Source organism: Peromyscus leucopus, chromosome 1 (genome assembly GCF_004664715.2).
Source record: "Peromyscus leucopus breed LL Stock chromosome 1, UCI_PerLeu_2.1, whole genome shotgun sequence".
In the NCBI taxonomy this organism is placed as follows: domain Eukaryota; kingdom Metazoa; phylum Chordata; class Mammalia; order Rodentia; family Cricetidae; genus Peromyscus; species Peromyscus leucopus.
The window spans coordinates 133,206,632-133,226,691 of record NC_051063.1 but is presented as its reverse complement, the minus strand read 5'-3'; the positions used below and the strand labels follow the sequence as shown (position 1 = coordinate 133,226,691).

The following is a 20,060-nucleotide window of genomic DNA, read 5'->3' as shown; positions in this document are numbered from 1 at the left end:
CCATCCCATCACCAGAGTAGGTCAGTCCCGGCTGTCTCTCGACCATTTCCTACAGTCTTTTGTGGGGTATTTTTGTGGATTTCTGTGGGGCTCTTTAGCTCTTTGTTTCTTCCTTTTCTCATGTGGTCTTCATTTACCATGGTCTCCTATTCCTTGTTCTCCCTCACTTTTCTTGATCCAGCTAGGATCTCCCGCTCTCTTTCCCTCAACCCTCGCCATTCATTGCTCCCACTCATGTCCAGGCTGTTCATGTAGATCTCATCCATTTAAGGAAAGCATTTTCATAGCACCCCTGTTGGTTTTAATGTGGCAGTGCTGTGTTATTCCTTAAGTGGTGCTGTTGCTGTGCAAGAAAGGGCATGAGACACGACAAAACCCAGTATCAGAGCTTTATTAGGAGAAGGAAGGAATAGAAGAGAGCAATACCAGGCCTGTGGAAGACATATGTAGAGAGAGAAGAGGGGGAGGAGAAGGAGAAGAACGGAGAAGTCTGTGTCCCCCTTCTTATGGATTCCCCTGCACATGCTCATATGGACTTACAGAGATATGCTATGCATATGCATAAATTGTGTGATCATCCTGCACTCAAATTACACAATCGCATAGCACATGGATTACATAGAACATAAGGCCCCTTGCTTGGCTACTGAAATGTGCATGTGCAGTCATAAAGCTGGGGGAGTGGCTGGGAATTCCAACATCCCAGACTCTTTGCCTATTATAAAAAAGGCAGGTGAACAGGAATAAGTGCTATGTCTCCCGAAAACTGCTTCAGGCTGACATGATGGGCATTGGTTGACTCTTGGAGGGGGTAGGGATGGGGACTTCTGAGGTGGCCACATGTGCTGGTGGATTGTCATCTGCTGCTCTGGAGGCATCTGACAAGGTGCCATCCAGGTGGATTCTATGGAGCTTTGAAAGAATTTTTAAACATATTAAGAAGTAGCCATGGGAGATTTAAAATCTTGAGCTGGTAACCATGATATTTTAATGTATTAGAATTCTGCTGTGTTGGTTAGTGTTAGTGAGGGAGAGAGAAAGAGAGGCCTAGGGGGATACTTGGAACATGATTTTAATTTTTTCCTGAGATAAGCCTTATCTGAGACAGGTTATTTTGAGGTACCTGTTTCCTTTATTAGATCAACATCCAGGAGACCCAGGTGATCAATTGCTGAGGGCTAACAGTAATAGATTGTTATATTAAATCTGTTATTTGTAGAGTCCAGACCATTTTGTGTCTGGGGGTGTAAATACTTTTGGACTGTTACAGTTCCTCACTGCCTGGGTATACTTGATGGTTCTTGGACTCCAGCTCTTGGGTGGTGCTGTAACAATTAGGAGAGGGAGCCAAGAAGAAAAAAGCTTGTGGGGTGAGACCTCATTCTTCTGGAATTGGTGACAATGCAGTAGATTATGGTGTCCTCTGGACCTTAAGAGAGAGCAGGGCCCTGTCTGTGTCACTGTGCATGAAGAGAAGAACTGCTGACAGGTCTGTAGTGAGGCACATGGAGGGAGCAAATAAAACAAAAGCTCCTACCTTAGCTGAAAAATCTCTTCCCATTAGGTACCCCTGAAAGTATAGTTAAGTGGTGGGGTCTGGTGAGGTGAGTAAGACTGTCCCCCTACCCCAACAACAGGGAAACAAGAGGGAGAGGTGGGACCAAAAAACTCCCTCAGGACTGAGTAAGTGGCTCGGTGTCCAAAAGGAAGGAAATGAATCACCCCATGTTGCATCCTGGGTTCCCTGTGAGCCTGTGGCCAAGCCTAGGAGGTCTTCTGGAGGTCTTTGTTTGATGTCCCCATGCCATGAGGTGCATGAGGGCAGTCAGCTGACCAGTATTTCTCTTGGTGGCACTTCAGACAAGGCTCAATTGATGGCCTTCACTAGCCCAGTGGCCTTTTCTAGGATAGCATGTGCCAGTATTTGGTAGTTCTGTTCATGTGCTTTCTCATCTCTCCTTAAGTGCCACAGCTGAGACTTCAGCCTGTGGGGTCAGGGGCCCTCTCTCCATGTGCTTAATTTAGCCCTGATGTTGGGAAGCTCTGGGAGACATGAGACAGATTTTTTTCTGCACCTTGAATTACATTTTTTTTCTTTTTTTTTTTTTTTTAGCTTTGGTAGTTTGCTGGTTTGAGGACAGCTTTAGGAAGACCACCAGGAGGCAGGTTGTAAACTGATCTCTGGCTAGAGAGCCATCTGGATTATTATAATCCCAATGTGTGTCCTGATCGTAAATTCATTTGCATGAGTCCTAGCCTACTTCCAGACCTGTCCATGCTACTCAGGGTAGCTTGAGAATGGGTGACAGTAAGATTGGAGGTGGGAGCCAGAGTTGGGCAGGAGCAGCCTGTGTGATCCCAAAGAGCAGAGCAGAGGTCAGATATGTGGAGGTACTTTGAGTCAGAGATCCCACAAGTTTAGGTTGCATGTGGGCAGAAGAGAAAGAATCAGAATGGGAGGGCTCAGAGCTTGGGTAAAATACTTGGGGATAAGGTAACTCTTTTCATTTGCCCATTTGCTGGCAGAAGTTGGATAATCCTGTGAAATATCTGGGTTCAAGCAGCCATTATGAGGCCAATATTTACTGGTATCTAGGGATATTTAAGGCATTTCTCAGAGGAGGGGAGGATTGGAACCAAGAGGAGGAAGCCTTTATGTCCCATGACTGTAGCTGAGAGAAAAAAAAAAAAACAGCAAACAAGTTCCAAGACCCTAGTATTGAGCATCCATGAAGTTACGGAAGGATCTATGAATCACCACAAGTTACTCCACTCTTCATCAAGAGGGGGATAAGGGCTGGGGGTATATGTACCCAGAGGACACCATCGGGGTCTGAGAGCATTCAATGCTTCACTGAAAGAGAATGAGTCATGGTGTACACAGTCTGAGGACCCCCCCAGGGATCTGACAATGAGAAATATATCTCAGCTTTAGTCATGGGAAATGACGCAGAATTGGACAGGGAAAACTCACAAATCTGGGCAGCTGGAGTTGTGTGGAGCAGTTTGCCATCCAAGAAAATGAAAGAAAGTGGACAGTTGTAGATCGTAGAAGCTTTGATACAGGGTCCCAGATGCAGAGTGCTGGGAGAGCCTGATTAATCATAGCACCAATGTTGGTTTTAATGTGGCAGTACAATGTTATTCATTAAGCAGCATTGTTACCATGCAAGAAAGACCATGTGGCATGACAAAACCCAGTATCAGAGCTTTATTAGGAGAAGAAAGGAACAGAAGAGAGCATGAAAAGGACTGTCGAAGATATGTGCAGAGAGAAAAGGTGGGGAGGGGAAGGAGATGAAGTGAGAGGGGTCTATGTCTCCCTTCTTATGGATTCCCCTTCACATGCACATATGGGCTTATGGAACTATGCCATGTATGTGCATAGATTGTGTGATCATGCTGTGTGCAAATTATGCAATCACACAGCACACAGATTACGTAGGATGTAGGGCCCCTTACTTGGCTACTGAACTGTGCATGTGTGGTCATATAGCTAGGGTAGTAGCCTGGAATTCCAACACCCCCTGCAAGCAAGGGTGCATTAAGTGTGGATGCATCTATTCAGTGCTGAAGGGATAGGAGAAGTAGAAGAATTTCATAACTTTGGCCCTGAAATCAGACTGACTGAGCAGTTCTAAGCACCTTCAGTTATTCTTCTCAATTCTTGCTTCCATTGATTATGAATGATGTGTTATGTCTAACTTCACTTCTCTCCTGTTCCTCACACTACTTTTCCAACTTAGACTACATCCCTTGGCACACTTCTACACTTATCAGTATAGCTAGCACTATGCCAAATGAGAAAAATTACTGTTATATTATTGGCAAGTAGTGTCCTTGCAAATGTCTGTATGTCATGCCATGGATCCCTCTATCCTGATGATCCTTCTGACTGTCATCTCTTCTGCCCAATTAGACTCTCTCAGTATGGCTCTAGACCTTTTCTTGTAGATGCTCCCCATCTCTGGGACTGCATTCTGTGTAGCTTCTACATGAATAAACCTTGGACATTTGGCATCATAGTTGGGTAGTAAAATATAATAGAGACAGTGGATATTAATAGAGAATTCATTTTGAAAACTGAGGTCATAAGTAAATAGTTGTGGTCCAAATGCAGGCAAACCATGTGTGTGAAACCTTACTGATGACACTTGAAAGAACAAAGTGATCTGCATGAAACCAGTTTGTGTTGGCTGGTCCTGACTCAGTGCCAAGTAAATGTGTAAAGTTCTGAATGGTAGTACCTGTCTCCAGTACTATAATTGGGGAAGTAGAGAAGGAATGTAACGAGTACTAAATGAAAACCTGTTCAGGAATACCAACCTTTCTTTTTGGATGTGGCTGAGAAATGTAATAATTTCCTTGGGATTGATGGAAATGACTTTTTCATACAGAAATTTCTTCTGTGTCAGGTTATGAAAGATCACCTCACCTTGGCTTATTGACTGTTTCTGTATTCACAAAGAAGAGTAAGCAGAGTCAAAAGATGCTTAACTTAGTATCCAGCCTCTCCCTCCCACCTGTAGTATGCAAATAATCCCCAAAATAACATGGGTTCAGAGAGATATAGCATACCCCCCCCCACACACACACAGAGCAGGGAGGCTAGTGGAGAAAGGCTCTCTATATGCAGTTGTGTGAAAGGCATCATCACTGCAGGGAAAGGACTTTGTGGTGCAACCTCTGTGTCACAGGGCCCACCTCCAGTAAGTAGTCAATCACCTATACTTTGCCAATGAGCACAAGACCTTCATTTGTTCCTCAGAGCAAAATTGGATGAAATTATATTTTTTTTCTCATTGGTATATTAGGAGGCATTTTACCCATTATTTACATCTCTCACCAAAAGAAGGAATTTTATCACCACTTGGGGTAGTCAGGAGGTAATATCAAAACTCAGGATGAGTTTCTGAAAAGAATGGATGCTATCCTTGATGTGGGAATGAGACAGGAAAGTGAAGCAACAATTAATGAGGGAGTGGAGTGTGCAAAAGAAAATTTTACCTGTTTTTTTGTCTCTGTTCTGTTATGGGGACATAGAGTGGCAGGAGTATGGATAGTACACAGGGCAATGAGAAATTTCAATAATGTGAACCCAGTGGGGCAAGGAGTGAAACAATATTAGTCATTTTTTTCTGTGGTATGCTGTGGCAGTCCTTGTTTATGCGTTTTATGTTTTTCATTTGTCTCAAGCATCACACATGAGGGAAGAAGTACCACTGAGTAGCCATAGAGGCAACAGGTCTCCTAGTATGTGTGATAAGAGATTTGTTTCTGGGTAAGCTTGAAGCTCTGTGGAAGATTGCTAGTTTAAGTTGGGAATTGTGTCAGAATAGGAGAAAAGGCAGAAATCCTTGGTTGTGGCATCTTCTATAGTGGATGAATTGGATAAAGTAAAAGAAATGGAGTTGTCCACTCTGGTTTTTGTTGTTGTTTGTTTTTTTAATCTCTAAAAAATTAATAGGCACCAATTAGACCAATAATAAAGAGCAAACCTTGGTACCCACAAATCTGGAATCCATGGAAGGAGTCATTTATCAGTAAGGAACAGCATGAGCTAGAAAGAAACAAAAGATATCCTTTAAGTCCAAATTGATACAGAGAAAGGGGAAATCAGTGAGTATCCATGTAGATAGTAATTCTAATTATGCTCAGATTCCAGAGGTACTTTCAAAGACAATTATAATCAATGACATTTAAACACTGGGATATCAGTATATACAGAAGAGTTTTAACTCAACAAAGAAAAAAATCTCTCACAGTCTGTCTCTTTGGGCTGTGAGATATTGGAGAAGAAAGGACTGGTCAGAAAGCTGTGGAAATAGAGAAACTGAGCTATCTAATCGCTCTACTCACCTTGAGACAAATGCTACATAAAGTGACGTAGTGCAAGAGGAATGTCTCCCTGATGAATGGTTTCATACAAGCCATCATAGATATTTGTGCATTTCCAGGGAAGATCCTCATGGATGTCACAGGGTGGAGAATAATAGAGCTGGTACAGGTATGTCTGAGGGAACCAGGTATAAGGAAAGCAATGGATGGTGCTTTTTGTCACATGAGCTGTCTGAAGCAAAAACTTAATAATAATTCAGCCAGGGTGTCTAGACTAGCATGAAGATTTACTGTCTTTGATGAGATTTGTCAAGAGGCAGTATATTTATTTATTTATTTATTTATTTATTTATTTATTTATTTTCATTTTTATTTATTAAGAAATTTTCTACTCACTCTACATACTGCCCACAGATTCCCCCCTCCTCCCACCATCCAGCACTTCCTCCATAGACATCCCACATCCCCACATCCCCCAAAATTAAGGTCTCCCGTGGGGAGTCAGCAGAGCCCTGCACACTGAGCCTAGGCAGGTCCAAGCCCTCCCCACTGCACCAAGGCTATGCAAGGCATCACACCACAGTCACCAGGCTCCCAAAAGCCTGCTTATGTGCCAGGGATAGATCCTGATGCCCTGGTGTGGGGAAGGCTCTCAAAAATCTACAAGGATCTAGAGAGTACCTGGACTGGTCTACTCTGGTGACCAGTCTAGTGAATACGCTAACCGTCATCACAGAGCCTTTGTTCAGTGACTGGTGGAGGCAGATGCAGAGATCCATGGCCAGGCACCAGGCTGAGCTCAGAGAATCCAGTTGATGAGAGAGAGGAGGGATTCTGCAGGCAGGGAACGTCAAGATCATGATAGGAAGATGTGCAGAGATGACTGACCACACTATTGGAAGCCCATGAACTGTAGACTAGTGGCTGTTGAGCCCCCATGGGACTGGACTAGGCCCTCTGGATATGGAGGCAGTATATTGATAATGTAGAGAATACCTCTCTAGAAGTAAATGATTGAAACCAGCAAATCTGTAAAATGGGAATGCAATCTGGAGAAGGTAAGAGCAGGGCAATAAAAGGAAAAGGTGTCCCTGCTATATCAGCAAACACAAGTGTCAAGATTTGTATTGAGCTTGAGTTCAGCCAAAACAAAACAAAACCAACCAACAAACAAAAACAACAAGACAGAAATCTACATTCTGTGCTAATCATATTTGAGGAGTCTTTACAGACTTAGAAGGCATCCACGATAAAGCAATACAGGGATTTGATGGTGACATACCATTAGGGTTTAGGGTTGAGTATTCCAGAAGTACTTGTTCTCTCTCTCTCTCTCTCTCTCTCTCTCTCTCTCTCTCTCTCTCTCTCTCTCTCTCTCTCTCTCTCTCTCTCTTTCTCTCTCCCTCCCTCCCTTCTTCCCTCCCTCTGTAGTATCTGGCTGTTTGTCTCTATATTTTTCCCCATATGCTGCAGGAAGAATCTTCTTCAATGAACGTTAAAAAAGTTACTGATCCTCTCTGGTTTTATGGATTGTATCTCTGTTATTAAAAATTTAGTCTATTAACCACAAACTCATTTCTTTATGAGTCTGAGATAACTCACTCAAGACATTTTTTTCTAGTTGTGGACATTTACTTCCAAATTTCATAGTGTCATAATACCTGTAATACTCCATTGTGCAAATATACCACGTTTTCTTTCTCCATTCTTCCGTTGAAGAACATCTAGGTTGTTTCCAATTTATGGTGCTCATGAATAGGGCAGTGGTGAACATGGTTGAACAAATGACTCTTTGGTGTAATGCAGCATCTTTTAGGTATATCCATAAGAGTGGTATAGCTGTAGCCTGAGGTAGCTTGAGTCCCATCTTCCCGAGGAACCACCACACTGTCTTCCATAGTGGCTCTACTAGTTTGTACCCCTACAAGCAATTATGGGAGTTCCTCTTACTCTACATCCTCGCTCGCATGAGCTGTCACTTGTTTTATTGTTCATAGCCATTATGGCAGGTGTATCGATGAAATCTCAAAGTTGATTTCCATTTCTCTGATGGCTAAGAGTGGGGAATATTTATTTGTTTCTCAGCCTTTTGATGTTTATGTATTGAGAATACTTGATTTATATCTGTACCCCATTTTTTTATTGATCTCTGGGTCTGTTTCTTTTCTGTGATGTAAAAACAGGGTCATTGTGAAAGGACAGGTGATGTAAAATATACTTCCGGAAGCAGGTGACTTCAAGTAAAAGTAGTCTGTATAAAGGGGACTCCAGCAACTGCCTGAAGGGAAGATTTCTTTTACATCTTAGATGTTAAAGCCTTTTCATAACCCACAGTACCCTTGATGGCACCCACATTTACTTGAACAGTGGGAGGAAGCAATAAAAATGTAAAAATAATGTTTAGTCTTTCCTCTCAAATGCCTAAGTGAGACAAAATTCCACTAAAACAAATTGTAAAGAAGCCACTTGTCAGAAATTCAAATTCCTCTAGGGTCAGCACTTAATGAAATCAAACTATATACTCAGGTTTTATTTCTCCCTAGAATTGATGCAGTTCTTTATTAGCCAGTTGCGTAAGGATTGGAGGCCAAGCTCTAACTAGAGGGAGCCCAGGATGCCTTTGTATTAGAGCACTCAGGCCTGTGTTCTTTTTGCTTAAGAATGAACACACACCCCGCAACAGGAGAAAAAATTGCCTTGCAGAAAATTTAGTATCATGTGGCTGTTTTCTTGAGAACCCAGACACATTTCTCATAACTGCTTTTCTCTTCAGTTGTCTGCTTGGCCTGTTAAATATTTCCACTGAATTGATCAAAGTCCCCAAACCACTAAACACAAATCACTCATCTATCAATGAGAGTTTTGATTATAATACAAGTCATTGCTACCTTATTTTATTTATTTATTTGTTTATTTGTTTTGAGTTTTTTGAGACAGGGTTTCTCTATGTAACTTTGGAGCCTGTCTTGGAAATTGCTCTGTAGACCAGGCTGGCCTTGAACTCACAGAGATCTGCCCACCACTGTTTTCTGAGTGCTGGGTTTAAAGGTATGTGCCACCACTGTCCAGCTGCTACCTTAGTTTATGTTATGATAAATTTTGAAATGAGAAAGATGTATCTGAAAGGAGAGTATAAAGTCTTGATTATAGAATTTAGAATTCTAATTAATTTCCCCAATTATATAGACTGTTTTTTTTTCTTTTTTTTTTAATTAGGAGGTTTTTTATTATTTTACATATCAATCTCAGATTCCCCTGTCCTCCCTCCTTCCACGCCCCAGTCTTACCCCCCCAATCCACCCCCCTCCCACCTCTTCCAAGGCAAGGTCTCCCATGGGAAGTCAGCAGAGCCTGGTAAATTCAGTTGAGGCAGATCCAAGTCCCTCCTCCCTGCACCAAGGCTGTGCAAAGTGTCTTACCATAGGCACTAGGTTCCAAGTAGCTAGGTCCCGGTCCCACTGCCTGGAGGCCCCCTGAACAGTTCAAGCTAAGCAACTGTCTCACTTATCCAGAGGGCTAGTCCAGTACCATGGGGGCTCCTCAGCTATTGGTCCATAGTTCATGCATTTCCACTACTTTGGCTAGTTGTCTCTGTATATTTTCCCATCATGGTCTCAGTATCTCTTGCTCATAGAATTCCTCCTCTCTCTGGTGGATTGGACTCCTGGAGCTCTGCCTGGGATCTGGCCATGTATCTCTGCATCTGCTTCCATCAGTCAGTGGATGAGGGTTCTATCATGACAGGATATTCAGCCTTCTGATCACCAGAGCAGGTCAGCTCAGGCACCCTCTCAACCATTGCCAGTAGTCTAGGGTGGAGTCATCTTTGTGGATTCCTGGGAACCTCCCCAGCACTCTGCTTCTCCCTGTTCCAATGGCATCTTCATTTATCATGATATCTATTTCCTTGTTCTCCTACTTTGTTCCTGATCTAGCTCAAGCCTCCAGCTCCCCTAAGCTCACTTTCCCCTGGCCCTTGCCCTCCACTACCCCACCCCACCCCCAGTTTGCTTATGTAGCTCTCATCCATTTCTCCATCACTGGGCAATCACTGAGTCTTTCCTAGGGTCCTCCTTACTAGGTAGCCTCCCTGGAGCTGCGGGTTGCAGTCTGGTTATCCATTGCTTTACATCTAGTTCCACTTATGAAACATACCATGTTTGTCTTTCGGGGTCTGGGTTACCTCACTCAGGATGATATTTTCCTTTCTTTTCTTCTTTTTGGTTTTTTGAGACAGGGTTTCTCTGTGTAGTTTTGGTGCCTGTCCTGGATCTCACTCTGTAGACTAGGCTGGCCTTGAACTCATAGAGATTTACCTGACTCTGCCTCTGAGTGCTGGGATTAAAGATGTGTACCACCACCGGCCAGCAGGATGATATTTTCTAGTCCCATACATTTGCCTGTAAACCTCATTGTTTTTCTCTGCTGAGTAGTACTCCATTCTGTATATGTACCACATTTTCTTATTCATTCTTCAGTTGAAGGGCATCTAGGTTGTTTCCAGGTTCTGGCCATTACAAATAATGCTATTTGTACCCAGTTATGACAATTATATACTGTATTTTTTAAGATTTATTTTTATTTCTGTTTTTGTGTCCATGTGAGTATGTCGCAGGTGAGCTATTTGGAGTCTGATTCCCACCTCTAATAAGATGGTGTCCTAATAAGCACTACATAGAAACAAATACATATACGTTCATTTTGCTTTCTGCTGAATTTTCCATAGCTTTGATTTTGGTCATTCCTCTGCCTCTAAGCACTGCTGTAACAAAATTAATCATTTTTTCTTTGTGTGTCAGATTATAAATGATCACCCTAGCTTGGCTTGATGACTATTTCCATAATCACATGGAAGAGCAAGCAGAGTCAAGAGACCCTTACCTGAGTATCCAGCCTCACCCTCCTACCTTCTATATGCCACACAGTCATAAATTAACATGGTCTCAGAGAAGTGTAGCAGTGGGGGGAGGCTCCATATATGCAGATATGGGAAATCCATTATCCCTGCTTGTAAAATACTCCCTGTTCCAGCTTTTGTGTTAGAACTTCCACATTCTAGTAAGTAACCAATTTACCTTCACTATGCAAATAAGACCAAGAACCTCAGTTTTTCCTATGAACAAGTGTAAGTAGTGTTCCATAGTTCCCCATTGTTACCTTAGGAGGAGCTTTAGAAGCTATTTACATCTCTTTTCAAAGAACAGAAGTTTGGCAGCATATGATGTAAATGGGACATAATGACAGACCAAGGATGAGTTTGGGAAAAGAATGGATGCTGTCCTTTATGTGGGGAATGAGAGAGGCAACTGAGGAAATGTTGAATGGGGGATTTGGGGAGAAAAATTTTCATTCATTTTTTTTCTATGTTGTTTGAGTTGTATAGTGGCTGGGGAATGGTGGTACCTATGGTAGTGAGACTTGTCAATTATGTGAGGCCACTGTGCTAGGGGATGTCTTGGATAAATCACAGGACAGCCATCTTCTTCCATGTGGTATACAGTGGCAATGTTGATTGAGAGGTAATTGTTTGCCATATGTCCTGGGAGTAAATCTTCATGGAAAAGTATTATTGAATAGCTACAGAAGCAGATTAGCTCCTTCTGTGTATACTAAGCTGACTATACTGAGTAAGCTGACTGCTCTGGTGGAGACTGCTTGTGTAAGTTATGAAGATATCTTCATTGCTAGTTTCTCACAAGCCTCCCTGATGTTTTAGTCTACTTCGTCCTGCTGTGGCTTCCCCAGCTTAATGAGTGCCTTCATGTGCACGGCATAGTCATACTCAAAGGACCCAGGCTGTGCAAATCTGGGTGGCTGCTCTCATTCGCTGTAAAATTGTTTTATGTTTTATAAACAGCTTCTTCAGAAGTTCCTCTTCATCATATAACTGGTCCAGAGGCTCCACAATTACACGGGAAGGAAATGTGATTAGCAAGAATGAGTCTTCACTGCATCTGTTCAGAGATTTCTGAGCAGCTGGCTTCCTTGAGAGCTAAACAATGCCTTTCCCTGAGGGCCTGCCTTGCTTATTGATCATCTCTATCTGACCAAACACAGAAAAAGCTTCTTCCAACAGTTCATTGGGCACATACTGAGGGAGGTTGTGAATTGTAAGAGATGCACTATGACAGGCAAAGCACACACACAGTTGCTTTCCACATGGTAGCATTTTTTTCAGCTCAACTTTGGCAATTTCCACTGCTGTTTATGTTTCCAAGTGAATAAAGCCAAAGCCTTTATCCTTATGAATGAAAAATTCACCTGCTTTCCCATAGTTCTCAAAGATTTTGCTAATTTCCTCCTCAGTGATATCAGGGGGAGGCTGCCTTCAAAAAGTCAGTTATGTTGGGTGAAGTTCTTCTATAAATTTTTCAGGTCAATAGTCAAACTTTCTTTCTGGTGGCTGGCTTGCTGTCCATTTGCAGATATTGGTGGGGATGGCTGCTGCTGCTGGTGCTGGTGCTGCTGGTGCTTCTGGTGCTGCTGCTTGTGGTGTTGACAATGTTCCTTGGTGGTCTACTCATTTGAAAATTTCATTAAAGAATCTTTATATTTAGAATCTGTCACTTCTCACTGGTGTTCTCTGTGTTGCCAAGGCAGGTCTCCATGTTTTATACTCATGTGATCCTTCATGCTCTAGTGAGCTATGCTCACAAGAACATCACCAAGCCTGACATATATTCTTTTAATATCTTTCGTCTTTGGGGTAACTGTTGGAGTATTTTTTACATGGAAATGCAAATGGACATTTACTTTGATCATATGAGTTGCATCAATGATAAACTTCTTTTATATTTTTGAATGGGATTTCATAAGTTCATTTAGAGTTTTATATCCACAAGGTTATGCCTTTGAAAAAAAATGCTGCATGCCAATTTTTTCTGATGTCATTAGGGTTTAAGAAATTCATTTCTCACTTCAGTATTTGTGTTACCTTATGAGCCCAGGTTAGCTGATCCTGTAGGCCATGTTCTCATGGTGTCCTGGACCCCTCTGGCTCCCACAGTCTTTCTTCCATGGGATTTCCCAGGCTCTGTCTAATGTTTGGGTGTAGGTCTCCAATCAGTTGCTGGATGAAGTCTTTCTGATGCTGGTAGATTCAGTCCAGGCAGGTCCAGACCCCTCCTCCTAGGCTGAGCAAAGTGTCCCTGCATAAGCCCCAGGTACCAAACAGCCAGCTCATGCACTGAGGACAGGTCCCGGTCCCACTGCCCGGATGTCTCCCAAACAGTTCAAGCTAATCAATTGTCTCACTTATCCAGAGGGTACATATACACAAAGGAATACTACTCAGAAGAGAAAAAACAATGACATCATGAGGTTTGCAGGCAAATGAATGGATCTAGAAAAAAATCATCCTGTGTGAGGTAACCCAGACTCAGAAAGACAAACATGGTTTGTACTCACTCATAGGAGGATACTAGATGTAAAACAAAGATGACTAGACTGCTACTCACAACTTTAGGGAGGCTACCTAGAAAACAGGACCCTAAGAAAGACACAGGGATCGCCCAATGACAGAGAAATGGGTGAGATCTACATGAACAACCTGGCAAGTTTTGAGGGAAAGAGAGCTTAGGGGAGCAGGAGATCCCAGCTGGATCAAGAACAGAGAGGGAGAACAAGAAATAAGAGAGCATGATAAATGAACACCACATGCGGATAGGAAGAAGCAAAGTGCTAGAGAGGTCCACAGAAATCTACAAACAGACCTCCACAATAGACTACTGGCAATAGTTGAGAGAAAGCCTGAACTGACCTACTCTGGTGATAGGATGGCCAAACACTTAATTGTTGTGCTAGAAATCTCATCCAGTGACTAAGGGAACCAGATGCAGAGATCCATGGCTAGGCCCCGGGTGGAGCTCCTGGAGTCCAGTTAGCAAGAAAGAGGAGGTTTTGTATGAGTGAGAATTGTTGAGACCAAGATTGGAAAAAGCACAGGGACAAATAGCCAAACTAATGGAAACACATGAACTATGAACCAATAGCTGAGGCATTATCTATTTTTAATCCCAGTATGGGATAGATAGTTCATAAACATTGCTAATCTGTGAGTTAAATTATAGACTCTGTCACAAAAATAAGTTGGAGATTGTCAGAGGCGTCTATGTGAATTGACCTCTTACATTAACATGTCTTTGCACACACCTCAATACATCCACACATGGAAAAAATACATAAGCTTCTATATCCCCACATATAATATATATTATGTCTCTGTTTATTTTAGAGAAGGACATACTATATAGGTTTGAATGCCCCAGTTCTCATATAAACAATGCTGGCTTCAATCTCATAGAGATCCACCAGAGTCTCACTCTCCCCATAAACACACACACACACACACACACACACACACACACACACACACACCACATACACACTAGGATTAAACATATGCACCACTAATTCTGGATTACTTGCTTGTTTTTGTGCTCTAAATTTTACTTCATTCATTTTTACTTTAACCATTCAACATTAAGAGAACACCTTGGTTATACTCACTCTGGATATAGAAACTTCGTGTCAAACTCTGAATCTTCACTATTGATTTCTGGATGTTGTGTCAGTGTCTACTATCTCAGAGTCCCTTATGAATTTTATGTGAGTTCAGCCATTGGACCAAAAGTAAAACATCAAGGCCTTGGAAGGGAATAGTCATAATATCTAATATTTTTGAAGATTTGGGGCTTCTTCATAATTCTCAGTTTCTAATCAATGAGTCAAAACATTTAAGATGTTTGGAGGCACTGTTAATAATTTAAAAATGTGGCTTTGGAGCCGGGCGGTGGTGGCTCACGCCTTTAATCCGAGCACTTGGGAGGCAGAGCCAGGCGGATCTCTGTGAGTTCAAGGCCAACCTGGACTACCAAGTGAGTCCCAGGAAAGGCACAAAGCTACACAGAGAAACCCTGTCTTGAAAAACCAAAAAAAAAAAAAAATGTGGTTTTGGTCATTTTAGGTTACTTGGTATGATTTATTCTCTTAACAAATTCTTATATATAATGGGATTAAAAGCATTTAAAATTAATGACTAGTATTGAATTATGTTTATCTCTGCTAATAACCCAACTGCCTTAAAGACTCTGGTATAAAGTGTTGATGGTTCATAGCATTGACAGAGCTGAAAAATAGGGTTCATAGCAGAGATTTCCAAATTAGTGTCTGCAGGACTCATGAATCCTAAGAATTATCAGTGTGGCTATTGGTATTTAATGAGCTGATGGAAGGAAATAGTCAGATTTTCTCAGGGATGCAAACCCTGAGAAGCTGTCCATTTTCCAATAAATGATTCCATATCCATGCACACACAGGTGCCATAAAGAACTTAGTTGTTGTTAAACAGACAAAACATATATGAACATCATATGGAATAGTAATAGTGGTAATTGGAGAGGAATTCTAGTGTAGGGAATGGGCTGGAATTTTACAAATACACAATTTCATATATTAATATTGAATAAATTTTTGTGAATATTAATTGCACCTGAGAAACAAGATTGCCACTTGCCTACAGACACTTGTGTAACCACACATAAAAAATTACACACATACAGAATTGTTGAGAATTTATGTAAATTTTAAGCTTTTCTTTTCTAAAATAAATACTTCTTAAATCATTTCTTTATCGTTGTAACACTGTGTGATACTCTGTGATAATTTGGTGTATTTTGAGCAGGGCTTGAAAGCAACATTTCTTTTTACAACCCCAAGCAGCTTTTTTTAAGAGTACTCTAATAGCCATAAATATGTTAGATAGTTTTACAATTAAAGAATATAATTATAGCACCCGGAGAAACGGACACAGGCAGCTCATAAAGAGACAGCAGCAAGCTGCACTCGGCAGCCCAGGTTCACAAGCAGAAAGGTGAAGACAGAAAAGGAGGTTTTCTTGTATATAGCCAGTATGTACCCCTGATCAGGTAGATACGTGATCAGCATCTAGGTACCACTACCTCTTCTTGTCTGTTGTTAACTGGAAGCGGAGATCGGGAAAATTATGTTTTTTTCCTGTCTTTCCCTTTCACTTTCCTTGTTCCTGCTTTATCACAAAGGGAGGAGGGAGAGGAAGATGAATCAGCTGCGCTGGTGGAAATCACCTAGGTTACCGCAGGCATTTGCTTTCCATGGCTAGGTTTGAGATCTCTCTTCTGATTGGTTCTTGATCCACTTTCTATTTGAATGCACCCACTCCTCCAATTAGAGGCAACCAGAGGTAATAAAAATCTCCGCAGCCAGGGATTTTACCAGTCAGGCTCCTGGCTAGAATCCAGGTACCAGCTGGTACCTGATCTAGCCAAAGCCTGACTGTAAGCTGTGAGAACAAAGGAAGGCTGCGCCTGTATCCTGCAGGTGACAGAGCAAGTGAAAACCCAGCAGAGGCATGGATCTGCTGAAATTCCCCGCACTCCGGCTCTGAGTCACAGGCTCCTGCTTCCTGTGTAAGAAATGTGAGCCTGCTTTTTAGCCGCTTGCTTCTGCTTTAAAATCCATCATCCATGCCTCAGTCTTGTAGTCCTGCATCATCGGCAAGGAATATGACGCAGTTTGGAATCAGTTTCTGACGGAGACCAGGGATGTGCTGTTCCTTACACTTCCTTGCGGGACCCGTTGTGAAGGACTGCTATGGCAAAGTCGGTTCTCATGTAGCCACTGAGATGCTCTGATAGCCTTGACCTTTAACATTCCCTATGCCTTACTCAGCCTTGATGCAGCGGGGAGGGGCTAGGTCCGGCCCCAACTTGGTATGCCAGCCTGCCTTGACTGCCCAAGGGAGGCCTTACCTTCTATGAGGAGGGAATAGGGGTGATATGAGGGTAGGTGTGGAGAGTAGGGGAGCTGGAGAAGAGGGTCATCTAAAGCCCTCTGTGGGCTAAAACGTATAATACTAGCAATGTTATTTATCATCCTGCTGCCTTCACGGACCACAGAGGTTCAAATTTTCAATCGGGTTTTTAAAGTACGGTTTAAATTTTCACTTCAGTCTGGCAATACTGTCTTCCCCGTGTGTCCACTCACTTCTATGGCGTGCATAAGGCATGAGATTCTTAGAAAATAATTGTCTCTCTGTGCTGTCTGAGCAGTATTCTATACTCCCACTGAAAGAAATTTAGGCAGCAGATTTCCTTGTCACTTTTTTTCACAAGGAATCTCTGCTTGCTGACCAGTATCTCCTCATTAGCATTCTGCTTCCACGAACCAATTCTGTGTTTTTGCTGCATTTTCCTGAAGAGTCCTTCTGCCTGCACAGAGGAAAGCATGCAAGCAAGCAAGCAAACAAACAAACAAACAGAGGTTTTTATCAAGGAGAAGGCAGTTATTATTACATTCTCTGTGGCCATCAACTGGTAAAACCTAATTTCAAGTGAGGAAGTAACACAGTAAACAACATATCTCCTGGGAAATTTTTCAGTTACCAATGAATAGCTATCAATACCCTGTGAATTCAGTACAGTGACCCCACACAGCTAGGACTCACTCCTACTTTAATACCCATGACGATGGTGCTTCTCCACTGTATTCACACATTCACTTAGGAAACAATTTCTGTGGTCTAGAGCCTAGAAGACGAGTGTTTCATTTCGTGCCTGCAGGTGTCTACCATGACTTTACTTTATGAATGAAATGCTGTGAGTACAGGAGTGCCTGTAACCGAGATCTCAGGAAGTGTTTGGGGATATGAATGCCAAAACAAAAAGCCATCTCCACGTACTTTTGTTTATTTAATATGCATGAAGGACCTTTTAAGGTCTTGACAGAAGAAACTGGTATACATTATTGATAAATGTCCAGAATTCTGGTATATACATGGAGTTCTGGCTGAAGTTAAAAAAGAAAGAAAAAAAAACCAACAAAACAAAACAGCCACATAAAGTGCTGTTGTAGTTAACACTGCTCATGCAGAGGACCAAAGCTTGGTTCACAGCATCCAGATTTGGCAATTTACTGCAGCTTGTGATTCCACCTCCTCGGAGTCTGAAATGCTTGCCTAGCCTATGTGGGTACTCACAGACATATAAGCACACACATAAAATATTAATATTTAAAAATCACTTTCAACAGAAATAAGTGGAAACTTAGTTGAGACTATTTGGGTCTTGAAACTAGCCAGGCTGTATACTCTGTCATTTAGCCCCACATTCCTTGCTACTGTGAAGACTTTCATAAAACACACAAATGCAGCAGAGCATAATTCCAGTGTCATACTATGAGAATGACTTGTCTACTCAACAGAATTCCTCTTAGATTTGTGCACTTTGTATCGGGTTGTTTATAATTATATTTCACTGAAAATATTGAAAACTTTTTTTTTTTACATAGTGTCATAGGTACTTTGGAGAATTGTCTACTTTTGGAATTTGCTTGATTAACACAATCTTCTGGTTACATACAGTGTTTTTTTTAAAAAAAATATTCTGAACAATAGATGCTCTACACTTAGGTGATCTGGAAGTATGTTACTCAATTGAGCTATCTTTTCTGCATATTGCAGTTTCATTCTCTTGTTAATGATTTTCTTTTTATCCTGTTACAGTATTTTCATTTATATTTTAGGAGTAAGACTTTAATTGATGTTTATGAAGGTGAGAATGAGGGGATAGTTCAGTAATCCACTTTGTTACATGTTACCTCTTCAGAGGACATATGAGATAACACTCAAACTTCTACCAGTGTAACACTTTGCTATCCCACAGAGCCCCACCTTCAGTAGCCCTTTCAAATCCCATTAGTCTGATGTATTGAGTTCCTTGACCACGTCTTGCCCATGATAAACAAAACACATTCACTAAGGACTTCATCATGTCTCCACATTTTTTAAAAAACTCTTGTTGTTGTTTGTTTGGTGAGATGTGAATCACCATGCTCCTGAATATCTATAGTGTTGTGCATCATTCACATCTGTGCACATATGTCAACATAGGGGATGACAAATCCATGGCAGCTGGCACCATATTCATTTCATGAGACTGGATTCCTGAATGAAATTTACTTAGTTGTTTTGGGTGGGCTAGTAATGCAATAACACTGAGAGAAACTCTTAAACTTCACCAAATACCTGAACACAGTCTTGACTAGCACTGTTCTTCACTCTTTCATACCCACCCCTTTTATGTGTTTTTTATATTTCACACATATGCCTATGGGGACAAAATTTTCTGTCCTTGTCAGCTGTCTGGCAAGCTTTATGATTAACATCTTCCTACTGAATTATTTTTGAAATCTTATTTTATATGTATGTTTAGTCTGAAATATTTTATTAACTCATTAAATATTTCATTTATTGACCAGTGAATTAATCCAGAATGATCAGTCATAGAGAAGGAATTTGGAAGTGGACCCTGGCATGCTGATGATGTAACCCTGGCCATGATATACATCTGCCTTACTGGAAAAGAAAATAGTGAGTAATTGCCATGTGCATTTGAAATCAGATCAATATGGTAATTTTTTGTGTTCAAATAAGAGACAATGCAGGTGGCAGTATGACTTAGTTGGTCTTAGCTTTATAAGCAATCTATAAAAAATTTTGATACTAGAGAAAAATGGAAGGAATTAACAGATATTATGATTTCACAAGTAGTTTTAGAATATTGGCCTCCAAAATTTCCATAAAAAACATTCTATGTATTTGTTTTTCAGGATTCTTTAGAGAAACAGAACTCATAGAATGTATATTCTAATAGGATGAATCTCTACTGTCCTCTCCAAATATTTTATCATATTTGGGTGGAAAGTTTTTCACATATGCTGACACACCAGTCTTCCATAAATCTAGATCTGCTGCCCCATCCCAATAAATCATGACGACACCATAGAAATTACTTCCTTGAACTTCAAGCTTCTATCTATCTATCTATCTATCTATCTATCTATCTATCTATCTATCTATCTATCTATTTAAAGCCCAATGAGTACAATTAAGGTTTCTCACAAGCAAACAGGCTTTGGGTCATTCACTGGGATATTAGAATTATACAAACAATTGTCCCAAGAAGGTAGACCCTCAATCCACTGCATGTATCCTTTATAAATATTCTTCGCATGTAATAGGAACTCCATATGCCCTCTCTTCATGGCAGGTTTTAGGCAGGATTTTCCATAAGTTCACTCTGCAAATGCCATGCAAGCTCTATAAACCTATATTTCATACCAATACTATATATTTTTCTGCTCTTAATTCCTCCCCATATTCCACTTCCTACTTTCATTGTCTTTCT

General features: G+C 41.3%; 1 protein-coding gene and 1 pseudogene across 24 annotated transcripts in view; one reads left to right on the top strand and one right to left on the bottom strand.

The window, feature by feature from the left end:
- Positions 1–20,060, top strand: part of LOC114684184 — a 344,217-nt gene that overhangs the window by 142,451 nt on the left and 181,706 nt on the right. For 20 of the 24 annotated variants that reach the window (XR_005089835.1, XR_005089837.1, XR_005089824.1 and 17 more), the window contains one exon: positions 19,132–19,243. The exons of 2 other annotated variants lie outside the window; for them this stretch is intronic. Coding sequence is in view for 18 of the 22 variants with exons in the window: in XM_037198375.1 (XP_037054270.1) it covers positions 19,210–19,243 (34 nt within the window). In the remaining 4 variants the exon portion in view is untranslated. Of the gene's footprint in view, positions 1–14,735; positions 16,293–19,131; positions 19,244–20,060 lie in introns of those variants that run through there. 2 more of the 24 variants (XM_037198344.1, XM_037198338.1) reach the window with 2 other exon arrangements.
- Positions 11,153–12,166, bottom strand: LOC114684176 (annotated as a pseudogene).